The 17,976-nt window shown below is 45.0% G+C and overlaps 2 protein-coding genes across 4 annotated transcripts in view; one reads left to right on the forward strand and one right to left on the reverse strand.

Moving 5' to 3' along the window:
* The first annotated feature begins 235 nt into the window (after positions 1 to 235).
* The window catches only part of LOC307046831 (aromatic-L-amino-acid decarboxylase-like), a 47,087-nt gene continuing 29,346 nt past the window's right edge, over positions 236 to 17,976 (forward strand). The window contains exon 1 of the mRNA XM_079693478.1: positions 236 to 329. The gene's annotated coding sequence lies outside the window, so the exon portion shown is untranslated. The remainder of the gene's footprint in view (positions 330 to 17,976) is intronic.
* Positions 9,015 to 17,510, reverse strand: LOC307046834 (uncharacterized protein). Of its 3 annotated transcripts, none has more exons than XM_079693489.1 (10): positions 17,412 to 17,510; positions 15,816 to 15,978; positions 15,491 to 15,683; positions 15,088 to 15,162; positions 14,571 to 14,645; positions 14,287 to 14,367; positions 13,503 to 13,599; positions 10,542 to 10,694; positions 10,413 to 10,439; positions 9,015 to 9,870 (listed from the first exon to the last, which is right to left on the reverse strand). In XM_079693489.1, the coding sequence occupies exons 2-10, from the start codon at positions 15,848 to 15,850 to the stop codon at positions 9,632 to 9,634; spliced, it is 975 nt and encodes a 324-aa protein (XP_079549615.1). In that variant the 5' UTR covers positions 15,851 to 15,978; positions 17,412 to 17,510; the 3' UTR covers positions 9,015 to 9,631. The 3 variants fall into 3 exon arrangements, with proteins under 3 accessions (XP_079549615.1, XP_079549614.1, XP_079549613.1); XM_079693488.1 differs by having other exon boundaries at positions 10,413 to 10,457; XM_079693487.1 differs by having other exon boundaries at positions 10,413 to 10,460.

Genomic DNA, 17,976 nt, shown 5'->3' on the forward strand with positions numbered 1-17,976 from the left:
TTGGTGTAACTTGGTTATTTCAATGCTATGTACATGTATATGTATGTTTTGTAAGTATACACCTAAATGTGTGTGTGCGTGTGTTCCGTGGATATCCTTGTGAATCAACCAACACTTGTACTGACCGTGAGCCCTGTTCCCATTGGCTAGGGGCTGGGGGGTGGGGATGGGATGTGAGGGTGCAATAGTAGCAAGATAAAAGGAGCAAATGTCTCTCGTCCTGCTTACACACACAGACACACTCACCCTGTGCCTGCCTGTCTGTCCGTCTGATTGTCGAGGCTAAAGAAGAGGAGAGGCTCCACCACCTGAAGCTTTCACTTGAAAATGTAAGTACGCTCACACACACACACACACACACACACACACACACACACACACACACACACACACACACACACACACACACACACACACACACACACACACACACACACACACACACACACACACACACACAGGGTTTTATGTAATAGCTGGACTTTTCCCCTAAACCGGCCCGGTGGTGGTTTAGATGGGCTACCCTTTCCTGAGGTCCTACAGCTATGGGAGTTGGGTCAAAGTACTCTAAAAAATCAGAAAAAAAATCAGCTCACTTTAGATAGCTGATACACCCTTTAGAAATGTTACACACACCACCTACTTATATTGTGGTATACACAGACATTTGTCTTTTGAAAAAAGTGTGACTTATAAGGACCAAAAAATCATTATGGGGTCTTTAAAGGGACGATAAAGCCACTCCCACAACCCTCCAAATGTACTTACATACACAACCTGACAGGACACAGCATTATGGGAGCAGTCATTTTAATTGTAAAATAAAGTAGTATTAACTCTTCTCAAACCAATACATTTGTTTAAACACATTAAAGTCAAACAGCTACACAGGCAGAGACATACAGATCGACAGAAAGACAATTTACAGACAGACAAACAGCTACAGACAGAGAGACAGACAGAAAGACAGCTTACAGACAGACAAACAGCTACACATACAGATCGACAGACAGACAAACAGCTACACATACAGATCGGCAGACAGAAAGACAGCTTACAGACAGACAAACAGCTACACAGACAGAGAGACATACAGATCGACAGAAAGAAAGACAGCTTACAGACAGACAAACAGCTACACATACAGATCGACAGACAGAAAGACAGCTTACAGACAGACAAACAGCTACACAGACAGAGAGACATACAGATCGACAGACAGAGAGACAGCTTACAGACAGACAAACAGCTACACATACAGAGAGACATACAGATCGACAGACAGAGAGACAGCTTACAGACAGACAAACAGCTACACATACAGATCGACAGACAGAAAGACAGCTTACAGACAGACAAACAGCTACACAGACAGAGAGACATACAGATCGACAGACAGAGAGAGAGCTTACAGACAGCTACACAGACAGAGAGACATACAGATCGACAGACAGAGAGACAGCTTACAGACAGACAAACAGCTACACATACAGAGAGACATACAGATCGACAGACAGAGAGACAGCTTACAGACAGACAAACAGCTACACAGACAGAGAGACATACAGATCGACAGACAGAGAGACAGCTTACAGACAGACAAACAGCTACACAGACAGAGAGACATACAGATCGACAGACAGAAAGACAGCTTACAGACAGACAAACAGCTACACAGACAGAGAGACATACAGATCGACAGACAAAATATATGTATTGTCAGACAGCAACGGGATCGCCTACAACTTCCAAGTACACACAGGCCCAATCTTTCCAATGGATGGCATGCCAGATATTGGGGCTAGTGGCAACATTGTTCTGCGACTTGCGAGCATCATCCCAGGCAACCAATCCCACAAGCTGTTCTTTGATAACTGGTTTACCAGTGTGGATCTCCAGACCATTCTCCAAAAGAGAAAAATCCACTGTGTTGGAACATTAAGGCACAATCGTCTGGCAGGGTGCAGCTTCTCCGATGATAAAGTAATGAAGAAGAAAGGCAGGGGAACCTTTGAAGAGAAAGCCACAAGCTATGACGGAGTCCAACTCAGGGCAGTGAAATGGCATGACAATCTCCATCTCCTCTCAACCTTTTCCCTAAGCCAACCCAACGATCTCTGTGCAAAGATGGGATAAGAAGAAGAAAGAAACAGTGCAGGTTACCTGCCCGAGTGTCGTGCATGCATACAATAAGAGTATGGGAGGAGTGGATCTTCTAGACTCGCTGATTGCTCTCTACAGAACAAAGATCAGGTCAAGGAAGTGGTATCACAAGATGATGGATTTCACTCTAGTGAATGCGTGGCTCTTGTACCGCAGGGACTGCAAGGACTTTGGCATCCCCAAGAAAGAAGTGTACAGCCTGCTTAAATTCAAAGCTGAAGTTGCAAGTTGCCTTTGCAACGAGAGGAACGTTTTGAAGAAGAGGGGGAGACCATCTCATAATGTTGACAGAGACGTGGCTGAGAAGAAGCGCAGAGTTCTCATTCATAACTCTCTGTTCGATGTCTCACTATGGGATGCGCCTCAACGCATATGCACCAGAAGCATCAATCTCATTACGCCAATCCTGATTGGCTGGTGATCTTGACGCCAACGTCAGGGAATCCACCAACCCTATAAGTAGCTTGCGCCACGACGCAGGCGTCATTCAAACACCTCTTCTCGCTTCGGAGCACATCTCGAGAAAGATCAGTAGCTAGCTAGCTTAACGGTCCACAGACTGATTTACGAAGCTAACCTTCGGTCGACGGACGCTCGCCAGCTACTTTTGCTTCGCACGGGAATTCCCTTTATTAACACTCCAGTTAATATCAGAATCTACCCTGCCGTTTTTTTCCAACGGATAACGGTAAGGTTTTGGATTTTTTCCCGCAAACGGTAACACGCCTGTTGCTCGTTTGTCCCTTCTACGCCGCACGAAGGCTAGCTAGGATGGACTCTTCCCTCCCTCACACCAGAGGAGACGGAGTGTCGGAGGCTCGGCTCTGCGGCTGTGGGCTAAAGATATCGAGTACTGACTCACACCAGGTCTGCTCGTCTTGCCTCGGGCTGCAACATGCCCAAGAGGCTATCGACACCCCCGGCGCGTGCGGGCATTGTTCCCGCTTTACCGCCAAAAGCCGCCGCCGGCGGCTAGCGCGCCAAGCTAGCATGCCGGTCCGAGACCTCCTCATGCCTGTAAACTCGCCGGCCGGCGAGCAGGGCATGGTGGCGACCGCCACGGGTGCCGGGTCCCGCGCTGTGTCAAGCTGGGACTCGGTGGCGGCGACAGCCGCGGGAAGGGGGCCCCGTGCTGTGTCAAGCTGGGGCTCCCAACTGGACCTCACCATGGTCTCACCCGCGGAGGATGTCCTGGAGCTGGACTATGAGGAGGAGGAAGAAGAATACGCCCCGGAGTTTCTTCTTTCCGACTCAGACGAGGGCGAAGATGACATCTTCGTCTCGTCTGCCCAGGCTGCCAAGCCTGGGGCCATGTCCGCCTCCCCGGGTGAAGGCGAGCCACCGCTCCCCCGCCTCAGCATGGACCTGCAGGCCGTGTGCCAACGCGCTGCATCCAAGCTGGACATCCCCTGGCCTGAAGCGGCCGGAGAGCCCTCCAGGTCTAGATACGAGGGAAAGAACTTGCCCCAAGCCGCGAGGCTGACCAGGCAACTTCTCCCCGTATTTCCAGAGCTGCTGGACGAGGTGTCGGTCTCCTGGAGAGACCGCCCCTTCAGCAGCAAGGCCCCAATCCAGGGAGCCTCCTCTCTGGACTGTGAGGGCATGGAGAAGCTCGGGTTACTCCGCATGCCTCCTATGGAGCCGCTCGTGGCAGCCCACCTCCAACCGCGGGTGTCGGCGGCCCCGAGCAGGAACCCCACACTGCCGACAAAGGCGGACCGGTTCCAGTCCGCAATGACTGAACGGGCCTACAAAGCGGCTGCTTTGTCCGTCAGGGCGCTGAATGTCTCCTCCATGCTAACCGCGTACCAAGCGGAGCTGTGTGCGGACATGACGGTGAAGCCTGAACCGGCCGTGTGGGAGAAGATCATGGCGATCACAGACATTTGCCTCCGCGTACAGCGCTGTGCAGTCCAGGCCACAGGCAAATCGCTAGGGATGATGGTGGTGCAGGAGAGAGCCAGATGGCTGAATCTGACAAACCTCCCCGACCGGGAAAAGGAGGACGTGTTGGACATGCCAATCGTCCCTGAGGGCATATTCGGCTCCGCTCTTGCCTCCCTGCAACAACGGTGTGAGGCCAAGAAGAAGGAGGTTGAAGCTCTCCAGCTTTGCCTCCCTCGGAAAGCCCAGCCGCCGCCCCCAACGGTCCTGCGACGGACCTTCTCCCAGGCTACCCCGCACTCGGCCCTGTTCAAGGTCCCGAGATGGCAGAAGCCACAGCCCGCCCCCGGTCTCCCACCGAGACGCGAGGCGCGGACGAATTGGCCAAGAAAGTCCCCGGTCCCGGCAGCAGCCACACAGGCGCCGCCGACCCAGACTTTCAGTCACCAGGCGAGGAAGAAGAAGAGGGCAGCCTGACAGCCTTCCCTCCCCCTCTCGGGGAAAGGGCTGGAGGTTTCCTGTTCTCTTTCAGCCCTGGATCGTGTTCCACACGTATCCAGCACCCATGTGTTTCCGGGGGACAACCACGCTCCCGCCTTCCCGCCGCCTCGGGTGATGACTGCACGTCATCCTCCAGTTCGCGCCATGAGGGAAGCAGACTTCACAACACTGACAACAGTTCCTGCCAGTCGTTCAAGTCACACAAACACACACAAGGGTCTAAAAATAAAATGTTTGCCACTGTTGCTTCCAGGCTTAAAGCCAAGGGCACAGTCGAAAATATTAAAAAGACAAATAATAATGTCAATAAACAGTCAGGCGACTGCCCCGCTTCTGAGAGTGGCTATGAACGCCTCTCTCGGAATGCGGACGGTGGCCGGGTCTGTGAACGCACCATCACCGCGCGCATGCGCAGTGTCAACCGAGGTTGTCACCCTAGAGCGCCACCGTGTTCAGACACTAGAGGGCGCCATAACACAACCAATGCGGTCACAGGGTGCAGACAACAGAGATATGGTGACATCCCCGCTCGCTCTGAGGAGCGAAAGGTGGAAAATGCTCACATGCTCTGCTTGGGTTTTCAAGACGATATCACGGGGCTACAGACTCCAATTCGCTGTCACCCCCCCTCGCTTCTCGGGCATTGTTTAATCACATGCCCGGGGAGCGTCGGCTCACATTCTAGAGCAGGAGATTCTCTCGCTACTAGAAAAGAAAGCCATATCCATCGTACCCTCCAAACGGAGTCAGAGCGGCTTCTATTCCAAATATTTCCTCGTTCCCAAACGGGGAGGGAATGGAATTCGCCCCATCCTAGATTTAAGGGCTCTGAACGGGTATCTCAGAAAATACAAATTCCGGATGCTCACTCACACATCCCTACTGCGTCTCGTGCGTCAGGACGATTGGTTCACATCAATCGACCTGAAAGACGCGTATTTTCACATCCCAGTATATTATCCACACAGGAAATATCCTTTCAGGGTGTCTGTTACGAGTACAGAGTGCTTCCCTTCGGTCTGTCTCTCAGCCCACGGGTGTTTGTGCGATGTACGGAGGCAGCGATAGCCCCGTTAAGACAACAGGGGATTCGCCTGGCAACCTATTTAGACGACTGGCTCCTTCTGGCACAGTCGGAGCAGGAGGCTATTATGCAGACGAATATCCTCATGAAACACCTGCTCGACCTGGGTTTTGTAATAAACACAGAAAAGAGCATGTTGTCCCCAGCCCACTCGGTGCTCTTCCTGGGCTTACGCCTGAGCTCGGTGCCCTTCACAGCCCGCCTGTCAGCGGAGAGAGTGAGAGCCTTCAGGGCTTGCCTCGCTCGTTTCCAGCCACGCAAATATGTTCTCTTCAGATCGTGTCTGCGGTTACTGGGGCTCATGGCGTCAGCCATCCTAGTAGTACGTCTGGGCCGCTTACACATGAGGGAATTTCAGCGCTGGGTAGCTGCCCTCAGACTAAACCCCGCGCGTCATGGCGCGCGGAGAGTGATGGTCACTGTGCACTGCGTAACGGCGCTACGCCACTGGCTGCACCCGACTTTCCTGGTGCGAGGCGTGCCTATGGGTGCTGTCTTATCGCGGAAGGTGGTCACCACGGACGCATGTCTGACGGGCTGGGGGGGCATATACGAAGGTCGACCTGTGAGGGGTCTCTGGAGCAGAGACCTCCAACGGTCACACATAAATTATCTGGAGCTCTTAGCGGTGTTTCTCACCCTAAGACGCTTTCTACCTTTTCTCAGGGGACATAATGTCCTCGTGAGGACAGACAACACGACCACGATATCGTATATAAACCGCCAAGGGGGGTTGCGTTCTCTACAGTTACACATGCTGGCACGCAAACTGATCTTATGGAGCTGCGGACGTCTCCTCTCTCTGAGAGCGACACACGTACCGGGAGTGATGAACCTCGGGGCAGATCTGCTGTCCAGAGGTGCACCATTATACGCAGACTGGACTCTACATCCAACGATTGTGAGTCAGCTGTGGGTGCGTTACGGCCGGGCCGCGGTAGATCTGTTCGCATCAAAAGAAAATGCTCAATGTCAGCTGTTCTTTTCAATGCGCGATCTAAATGCACCGTTAGGCGTGGACGCGCTCGCGCACGTTTGGCCCCCGGCCCTTCTGTACGCGTTCCCACCCCTGGCTCTAATACCTCCAACTCTGGCCAGAGTGAGAGAACAACGCCACACACTGATCCTGATAGCTCCACACTGGCCTGCAATGTACTGGCTGGCGGAGATATATCAGCTGCTGTGCGGACAGCCGTGGCAGCTCCCGCTACACAGGGACATACTATCTCAGGCGGGGGGGATGATTTTTCACCCACACCCAGAGCACCTGGCGCTATGGGCCTGGCCCGTGAGTGGTATAACCTGAGTACAGTGGGGCTCCCTCAGGAAGTGATAAACACTATTCAGAGTGCAAGGGCTTCCTCCACCAGGTCTCTCTATGACTGTAAGTGGAGGGTGTTTGAGGAGTGGTGTCTTCAAAGGAAACGCATCTCTTTTCAATGCCCTGTCGGTGTGATTCTATCATTTCTACAGGATCTGATTGATAAACACAGAGCTTTCTCCACGATCAAAGTGTACCTGGCTGCTATTGCCGCATGCCATGTGGGCTTTGGGGGAAAGACGGCTAGCCAACATCCCTTGGTCTGCCGTTTTATGAAAGGGGCTCGCCGGCTCCTCCCCGTTTCCAGGTCATTGGTGCCCCTGTGGGACTTGACAGTGGTTTTAGATGGGCTCGCTCGAGCTCCATTTGAACCCCTGGAAGACGCTGACATGAAGCACCTGTCACTGAAGACAGTGTTGTTACTGGCTCTGGCATCTGCCAAACGAGTCAGTGATATTCACGCGCTCTCTGTGCATCCTTCGTGTACTCAGTTTGCCCCGGGGCAAACGAGAGTATTGCTGAAGCCCAACCCGGCCTTTGTGCCTAAGGTGGTTGGCTCATGCACTCCCATTGACCTTGAGGCCTTTCCTTCACCGCTAGGTTCCTCTGGGGAACAGCGGCCGAATTTGCTTTGCCCGGTTCGTGCTTTGCGCACTTATATGGACAGGTCGAAAGAGTTTCGGTGCAATGACCAACTCTTTGTATCTTGGGCTAACCCTCATAAGGGCAAGCCCGTTACCAGGCAACGGCTCTCCCACTGGATTGTGGAGACGATTGCTCTGGCTTATACGAGTCAGGGTTTGCAGGCACCAACGGGCCTGCGCGCTCATTCTACTCGTGGATTGGCTACATCCTGGGCTTTGTTCAAGGGTGTTTCCATTCAAGACATTTGTGCAGCAGCGAGCTGGTCCTCGCCGCTCACTTTTGTCCGCTTTTACAGGCTAGATGTTTCTGCTCCAAGTGTGGCCCGCGCAGTGCTGGGCCCCGTATTGGGACAGGATTCTACCTGTTAAGTTCTGTTTTTGTGTTGGTGATTTTCGAGATAAGCATGTCTGGCAATGCGGGAGTCTCAATATCCCATAGTGAGACATCGAACGGAGTGTTATGAATGAGAACTATAGGTTACTTACGTAACCCCAGTTCTCAGAGTAACATGAAGTGAGATGTCTCACCTGACGGCCCTTCTTGCTGAGGCGAAGCGAGAAGAGGTGCTTATTTTGAATGACGCCTGCGTCGTGGCGCAAGCTACTTATAGGGTTGGTGGATTCCCTGACGTTGGCGTCAAGATCACCAGCCAATCAGGATTGGCGTAATGAGATTGATGCTTCTGGTGCATATGCGTTGAGGCGCATCCCATAGTGAGACATCTCACTTCATGTTACTCTGAGAACTGGGGTTACGTAAGTAACCTATAGATTCTGCCTCATCAGTGCCATCAACACATGTGCATCAAGACCACACTGACCATTGGCCTGTGTGGGTGGAGAAAAAGGGCCGGTGCAAATACCTTGGCTGTAAGGGTATAGTGAAAGTGTAGTGTCCAAAGTGTGTCACGTACCTGTGCTTCACTGCTGACAATAATTGCTTCATGAACTTCCACAAGCAGTGAGCTTATTGTGTTAAATGGCAAAATAAAGTTTGATGAAAGATGCCCAGACTCTTCGCGTATTTATTCCTAAAGGTTGTTTCACAATGGTACAATGTTGCCTGCAGGCAACATTCAGACATGTAATCTTGTTGAATTATTAAAAATAACAATTTTTATATTTTAATTGGCATGCAATTTCACCTATTGAGGTTATTTAGTATTTCCCATGTGTTTTTAAATAAATGTTGTTCAAATTTGAAACAATAACTCTTTTACCATTACTTACCATTACGGTACAGTGCTGCCTCAAAGCAACGCAGCCCAAAAAGTACCCCCAAATAATTATTTCTTGAAAAATTCTTTAGATTATGTTTATTTGGTCTATTCTATGACAAAAAAACACTTCACATTTTTTTTCCCCAAATGGCATCATAGTGCGTACCATAGAGGGTTAAGTATACACCAGTCAACAGTTTATTTTTCACTTGTTTTATTCTTCATATGTCAAAAACGTTTGGTTAAACTTAAGAGGTACCCTGAGGCAGAATTATACATTTAAGGTTCATAAAAAAACACAACTAAATCTAGAGTAACTGGGCGTCTTTGAAGATGGTTTTAAAACAAAAGTATTAGAACACAAATGTGTATAGAAAGACATAAATACCACAGGGGATTGATACATGTTTGGGAGGTTAACTGAAGTTTAACGACTTTTCTATATTATCTCCATGACAACACTAGGAAACATTACCCAATTATAATGAACAGGTAGAATTCATCTGGAACAATGCATTGTGCTATATCTGAGTGATACTGCACAATATTCTTAATGCTCAACTGACCATTCACGTTATATAACGTGCTAAACAAAACATGCTGGCTTCAGTAAACAAGTTGAGCAAACCGACCCCATGAATCTATTTTATTTACAAAACATTAATAACACTAAAGGCTACGGATGCACTATACAGCTGATGCAAACAGCTAACGTTAACAGCATAATCTCAACCCGTCTGTTGAACATAGGTGCAGTATAAAATGTTAAGTTATCAGGATAACCACAACATAATACAAAACAAAACTGATGGTTTCACTGTGACTGTGACTGCCTCTTTCGAGCAATTCCGCGATTGCGAACAAAGTCTCTAACATTTTGTACTGTTTGTCCATCAAGCACTTTGCCTTCAACCAGCTTGCAGTGCTGGCACTCGGATTTGGTTGCCAGATTTTCTTTGGCAATATGACACTTAAAATGCCCCATTACTGCGGCAACCTCATCCTTGGCCCACAGTTTTTTTATTGTTCTTCTGGCATTTTCATGATCCTTTCCTGAAAGATATACAAGTTAAAAAAAAATCAGTAGAATCAAAATGTGAAATGTACTAGGCAGTCATATTTTAGTTGGAAATAACTGTAATCTGCTTTTTATCTGAAAATTGGATACGAGTAGCACATACATCCTCTTCCTGCCTGCCTCCTAGCCTTAACTTTAGGACAGCAATCCAATAAGTAAAGTGACTATTGAGAAATCTTTATAAAAAGGTCTTGGACATGTGCTGTATTTTTTATATCAGAAAAAAGGTTACTGTTCCAAACTGCTACCCGTTTTTTAATTAATTGAGGGTCAAATATTGAGGGTCATATCTACATATCATCTTTTTGGACAGCAGGGGTAGAATGATGGGTTAGATATTTAAAAAGTCCTAGGCTGGAATGCATTCTAGTAATAATTGACCACTCCCAAAAAGGAAACTAATCAATCAATTTTTGAAAATCAAAACTGTCTCAGCTAGGTCTTAACACTGTTTTGTATCTTATTTATAAGCTTATTTCAATGCCTTTTCCGAGTTCAACAACGAAACTGGCCTTACCTTCATAGGGAGGAGCAGTCTCACTCACTGTGGATGACACAGTTTCTGCTTAACACACAAATGTTTCACAAATTAGTATTCTCTATTCTGTCAGACACAACTATAAGTCAGGTAAGTGAGGCAACCTACCCAAATGGTCAATGTCTTGCTCTGTGATAACAGTTGTGGATGCAGCAGTCACAGGTTGGCTAGTTCCACACTCTGTTGCTGGTGCTGCTGCCTCATCATCATCGTCATCAGAGTCACTGTTTTCGTCTTCAGCATCACTGAATGAAATTTCATCTAGGAAAAAGTACAAGCAAAACGTGCATTAATATCTAGACACACATAAATAAAACATACCTGAATTATTTTAGCTTTAGATATATACAATTCTGTAATAGTTTAAACAATGCAAACTCAAGAAGCTTATTAGATGTAAGTGCACACTTTAAGAATCAAAAGCCAAAGTCAACCTCACTCACAATGCATTTCATTTGATTGGTTAATGTTGTTTGTGAACTCAACGTTTTCCTAGACCATTCCAGGCTGGTAAGGATGAGTGCAAGTATATTTTTGTTTAAAAAAGAAATTCTGTACAAACCTCAATATCAATCTCGTCCAGTGATTTCCCCTGAATGCTGGAAAGCTGTCCTTTCTCCATAGTTAACAGCAGTTTGGAAATCTTCGCCAGTTGTGTGGTTGGAACTGGTAATCTGTAGAAATCCCGGTGTACCCGGATATCATGACCAAGGAAATCAGCTACCTGGTCCAGTTCATTGTTTTTTAAATTAAGCACCTGGGAGAGTGTTGCGACATGTTTTCTAAGGTGTGTCGACCTGAGGTGTTCAGGGTGCTTTGCACCACACTTGCTTGAATGAAGACGCAAGCAGTCCTGTCCTCGGTAGTAGCTCATACATTTGGGTCTTGCAAACAGGAACACATTGGTGAATAAACATCACATTCAGTTCTTTTACTCACAAGAGGGGACAGGGCATCCAACATGCTTGGTGAGAGCAGAACTGCAACATTTCTGCCGCTCTTTCCCGGGATTTCAACTCGGCTGAAATAGTTGCAGAGCCTCTGTTCAGTTTTTGACAACCCCTTGGCAACATCTTGATGCAGTTCTGCGTTGTCTCTTTCATAAAAAAAATTGTGGCGCATTTTTGAAACCTCCCCAGTACGTCTTCGATTAAACACTATGATTTGTGCAAGTGCAACTTTTGCAAGTTCAGCATAGTTCTGAGGCGTCGCCTCCTCTTTTAAGTTGCAAATGGCACTTTCTGCAGATTTTTCAAGGTGCCGATGAAGGATCTGAACATCTTCGGTGAAGGGTAATGTTGATGGTTTGTTGTATTTTGCATCGCTCAGAGTGATCAGAGCACTGTGAGACACAAACTCAGACCACTTGGAGGTGTAGAGTTTCTGGAACATTTTAGTCGATTTGATCAGTTCATCATCTTCTGCCATAAGGGCCCGACAATGAACAATGTCACTTATTTTGAGTAGCGTATGTCCAAGTTTCAACGCCAGGCTTGGTGTTGAATATGTGTGGTGTTTATCATCAAATCCTGACACTTTCTTCACCGCTTGCACCACTCTTTGGAAGTTAGCAGGTTTAACAGCCTCCTCAAGGTTATAAACCGAGAATTCTGTTCGCAGACAAAGCAACAAACGTCCAACTTCACGTAGCTTCTGACGTATGTATTCATACTTAGTAGTGTCTTGACCGTGTTTGTTGTAGAGTGACTGGGCAAACTGAATAATAGAATGGTCATTTCGGACAACTTAGGCAACCTCATCCTGTCTCATCGCATTGAGTAGCTTCCACACTCCACTTGAGATCTGCTGACAAAATACTGACTCTTGAGCTGAGGCCCAACCCAGTACTTTGGTTCTTCCAGTTTTTTCTTCTTCTTCTTCTTCTTCTTCTTCTTCGTTTTTTGGCTTACAGGGGCATCTGCGGACATGTCTCCAAAGGTCTTTGCGGATGTACAATCCTTGACAGCGCATGCAGTGTATGAATTTTCCTGCCGGTGCTTCAGCCTTTGGTCTTCTCTTTACTTTTAGTGTCCCTGTTCCACTCTTTAAAACTTCAGTGTTGTTTTAAAATGTCCTTTATTCCTCATTTTTTCTATTAATATCTTTCGCTCTTTCGAGTGTTCGGGAAGGGAAAATGCATGTATCATTTCACCATGTGTTTTGTGAATTCTCAAATGGCGGGAAATTTTGCTTTGTGGTTTTCCACAAATAAAACAGTAATTTTTTGTGCTCATTGTCAGATGTTGTTTGGGAAGCTCAGCTTTAGCCTTTGGCTTTTTCTTGTACGAGTCTTTGTTGGAAATCGGTGGACCAGATTTTGTAGCATCGATAGCCATATCAAGAGGGGGCCAATCCTTTGATGTACTGGCCAATACTGGGAGGCTTGTGTCCGATGGATAATTTTTTCCGGCATCAGTTAGTGTTTCAAATTGAATCTGTCCAGCTTTTGACTGACTAGGCATTGCATCTGAATAATCATCATCATCCCCTTGTGAGTCAGGTATGTATTCCTTATCAGACATGCACTCATCTGATATTTGAACCTTTTCTGAATCTGATTGGTTTGACTGCAGTTCATCTCTGAAACTGTTTTCAGAAGGCTGTTGGAAATGAAAAAAAATGAATAATGACATTTGGTTTTGACGTATAGTTATAGACAGCTAAAAGTTCAACAAAACCTTAAGCTCATACTCACCTTAGGTAGATAATGGAGGCTATCATCTTGAATTTTTCTGAAGCAGGATTTATGCCAGACTTGTGAACACTCTGCAACATATTTTTTGTACATTATTGTACATAGTACGGGTCTATTGAAACAGTTTTGTTTGCACAATGAAATACAAAAGTGGGGTCAAAATGATCTTCAGCATTAAACCATAAAAGATAAGGAAGAAAAATAAAAGATTTGTAAGTAATCTAAACAATATACTGGAGTCTACAACTATTATAATTCAATAATGACCTCTTTTTACGCATCATTACACTAATACAGTTGATATATATATATATAAGTTATATCATTCTAAAAAGTATACCAAACTACTGCAAATTCATACATGACTATCTCACCTCTGTATTCATATCCAAGCCACTTGAAGGAGGACACAGGTCCCACACAGGAAGCACAGCTGTCCAATGAGGATACAGTTGCGATCCTCAAGCAATGCTTTTGGAAAAATGTAACAATTTTGTTTTTGAGCAGCAACAATTTCACATTGACATGTTGATATCTACTAGCAAATCCTTTAATATTAAAGATCAATGTTTAATTACATTTGCTTTTACAAGTCTCAAGACATTACATGAAAGCATCTAGGTTGTGTTTCTGAAATCCAATGCAGTTCTGCATTCACTCAACAGGCCAAATGATTACAGGTCTTAGGTTATGGAAAGTATAATCCTTAAACCTATTTTTCACTAAGGAATTCAGGATATACTAGATTTAGTATACATTATATCTTGTCATAGATGACATTAATCATTACTTAGTGGGTCGCTTTTCACCACATGTTACTGAACAACTTAACATACATGTAAAACTAACATACAGATCACATGCAGGCAGTGCAAGTATGAGTTAAACTCAGATGAATGCCACTATCAACGTCACCTGACGACATGGCCCCTTAAACAGCCAGGACCTCCTAAACCATGTCCCTGTTGTTCTCAGATTGATACACATACACTCAAGATACTGACTTACATTTTGAAAAGCATTTGAAGACAATATCCTCACATACCATTGTCTCTATAAACCATATGATATACAGACTACTGCATACACACACACAGCCCAAAGAAACATGTTGGTATGTAAATAGATCAAATCAAGTAGTATTTAAATGTAATGTACCTTTTCAGCTCTCCTGAGGGGAGAAAGCACTGGACCTGTCGTCTTCGTGTAGCTCTCAGTGCAGTCGCTGTTCTTCACCATCTGTAGCAGATAAAGCACAACGAGAAGGATCAATAAACAGTCAAAAATGTACAAGCAGAGAATATTTGGAAATGAATAAAAGAATGGTCCTACTGATGACAGAAAGAAGGAAAGGAAAACTTAGTTTAAAACCTTACTGGATCCTTTTGTAAGCCACAAAACATCAATTTGAGATATTACATCTATGTTAAATGTAAAAATACCTCTTCAATGTTCTCATTTGGAGATGTGGCCTGTGTGGCCCCACAGGTTTCCAGAGGCATCACTTCATCAAGACCCTGCAAGATGCAAACACACACACAAAAAAACATTACATGAAAGCATTTATGGTTGTGTTTCTGAAATCCAATCCAGTTCTTCTTTCACTCGACAGGCCAAATGATTACAGGTCTTAGGTTATGAAAAGTATAATCCTTAAACCTACTTTTCACTAAGGAATTCAGGATATACTACATTTAGTTTACATTATATCTTGTCATAGATGACATGAATCATTACTTAGTGGGTCGCTTTTCACCACATGTTACTGAACAACTTAACATACACGTAAAACTTAACGTAAAACATACAGATCACATGCAGGCAGTGCAAGTATGAGTTAAACTCAGATGAATGCCACTATCAACACCACCTGACAACAGTTTAAAACCTTACTGGATCCTTTTGTAAGCCACAAAACATCAATTTGAGATATTAAATCTATGTTAAATGTAAAAATACCTCTCCAATGTTCTCATTTGGAGATGTGGCCTGTGTGGCCCCACAGGTTTCCAGAGGCATCACTTCATCAAGACCCTGCAAGATGCAAAAAAAAACAACATTATTATTGGATGGTGCTTTCCCATGTACCTAAAGATTCTAAACCATTCATAGCTTGTAGTAACATGAAATTAAAGTTATTCAGATATACATTTCAATAAACAACCTGTAGTTATGTTTCACTATATCAGAAGTAACAAAAAAGATTATATTCATAATATTTATACTGAAATAATCGTGACTCGGAATAATCATAATCAAAACTAATGCATTGGACAATATGTAGCATTTACGTATGTGGTGTGATGGTTAGAGCATTTCCTTAAGAAAAGATATTGAGTACACAAAATAAAATGTTGACCACCTTGCATCTCCACGGCCAGTCTGAATCACCGTAATTATAGGTGATCTCCTCTCCTGGACTTATGTCTTGGTCAGCGAACAAACAAAGATGGGGCTTCCCTTGCACGGATAGTTGTCTCATCTTTGCAGTCGGGTTTCTGTGATCGTCATTTACAAGTCTTCCAAGAGACTCATCCTCTTTTGCTGCATTGACGCTACGAAAACACAAGTAAAACTTCATTGCAAAAGAGTTAATTAAAATACTCTGTGAAAACAGCTAGCTAAGCTGTGAAAATAAATCCAACTTCATTCATTCTGCGCAGACTTATCATTGACATAATACGCACCACCACAGTTTTCCATCAAAATGGAAATCGAACATGAACACCTTGAGCCTGACAGGATAAAGTTTCAGCCTCCTCTCACATTCTTGTTTGCTTATGAGTTCACCTCTATATTCTATCAAAAAGTCTCCTTTTTGAAATGGTATAGAGGTGAAGATGCCGCGACCTACAAGGAACACAAATAACAAATAAGTGAGCAAAATAGCACACTAAAGTCACATATTTTATGTTTATACTTTAAGTTAAATCATGGTTAAACAGTCAGAAGCAGGGATGCAAACTCATCAGTCCCCCGAACCCACGGAATGTCTGCTTCAAAATTAGGAATAACAGATGATTTTAGCAGTCAGAACAACTAAAGCAGCAGTGATAATAACAGAAATGCCAAGGAGTCACATCTAATAGAAATATATAAAAGCATTAATTTTAATTGTGTAATTGTGTAAGTGTGTCTAACAGCTGTTCACCAGGGGTCCAGTCTGTGCCACAGTGACTCTGCACAGTTACTGTTAACAAACGCTTTACTCCGGATCAACTCACCTTTGATGGCATTGATGTATTGGACGTCAAGTCCTGCTTTGTCCCCTCCAGTGTCAATATAAAATGTGGCATCATCCTTTGGATTGATGCGTCTCCGCCTTTGCATCTTGACTTTGATGGTTTATTATAGTTGTGAAAAAGAGTAAGGGTTCATACGTCCTGCCCTCAGCTCCAGTTAAATACAATGTTTACATCGCATAAATAAACCGGAGGCTCCTAAACAGTTCATACCTCCATTTAAGTAAAACGTTCCAATCAATTACTGGGACAGTCCATTCTTCATTCACATCACCTAAGATTACCGGGAGGCTCCGGTTAAATAAACCGGAGGCTCCTTATAAACTACCGGGACTACAGTTCATACCTTCCGTCCTCAGCTCTGGTGATTGAAATTCATGCATTACTAAAAAAGACAGGAGTCTAATCTTGCCTTGTTTTTTCCCCAAACCAGGCTGCTTTCTACATTAATTAATCTTCAATCAAAAAACAAACAGCTGCCGACATTATTTCTTTAGCATTACTCTTAGCTAGCATTTACACATGCTGCACGATTACATCAGCCGTTAGCTGTTAGCCCTCAGAGCTCAAAGCTCCTTATATCTGTTCAGAAACTAGACAAAAGTTAAACAAGTACAAACCACAGACTGTCTGTGTCATGGCGAATACAGTCGCTGGTTTATTTATGTCTGTAGGCCGTTGTTGTGAGTGTGGACGGTCGGAGCATATACAACGTTAGCTTAGCCGATCTCCATTTAGACAACACGCATTTTAAAAGGTTTTTCGCCTGCCGTCTTGTCTGCAGACTTGTCAAGCATTAATTCATGGTTTTTACTAACCGGTATCAGTATGTTGTTACTTCGGCATCATTTAGAAACGTCAATTACAATTTAATCACGGTAAAATATGTTAATTTTGTTGTAGTTGTAGTAGCTCCCGACACAGCTGACAGCCGCGGTGAAACTCGAGCGATTAGAGCGAAGCGAATATTCGCATCGTGTCCGGTGTGAACGCAGCATTAATCATGTAAAATAAGCAATATCGACAAGTATGCAAGCTTACCTGTTTGTGTTTAATTGAGTAGGCTATTGTAGCTAGCTCCGTAGTCTTCTGTCTTTCCATGAGCTGAGTGAACGCAGCTGCAAGTATGCACGTGACGTGACCACGTTTTTTTAAGGACCGCCCACACAGGAAATTACACAGTGTATGGAACTGCAAAAATGTGTACGGACCTGCAATCGAAAAACCACCTGAGCGGCGCTGTTCTATACACTGAGATACACTCAAAAAACAAGTTTAGTGGTATAAACTGACTTTTCAGAAAATGAGGATTTAAGTTAGTTAGTCACTAACAAACATGGATACACTCTTAAGTTTTAAGCGGATATCAGCATAGGGTACAAAAGGACTTTGTCAGAAATGAGGATTTATGTTAGTTAGACACTAAAAAACATGGATACACTCTAAGTTTTAAGCGGACTTCGGCATAGTCCATGTATACCACCAAGGTTTGCGTAATGCTGGTGGGTAGTCAGGTAAAATGGTAGGGTATACCAAATTGACCAACACACACACACACACACACACACACACACACACACACACACACACACACACACACACACAC

This window comes from Notothenia rossii, assembly GCF_949606895.1.
Source record: "Notothenia rossii genome assembly, chromosome: 7".
Classification (NCBI taxonomy): domain Eukaryota; kingdom Metazoa; phylum Chordata; class Actinopteri; order Perciformes; family Nototheniidae; genus Notothenia; species Notothenia rossii.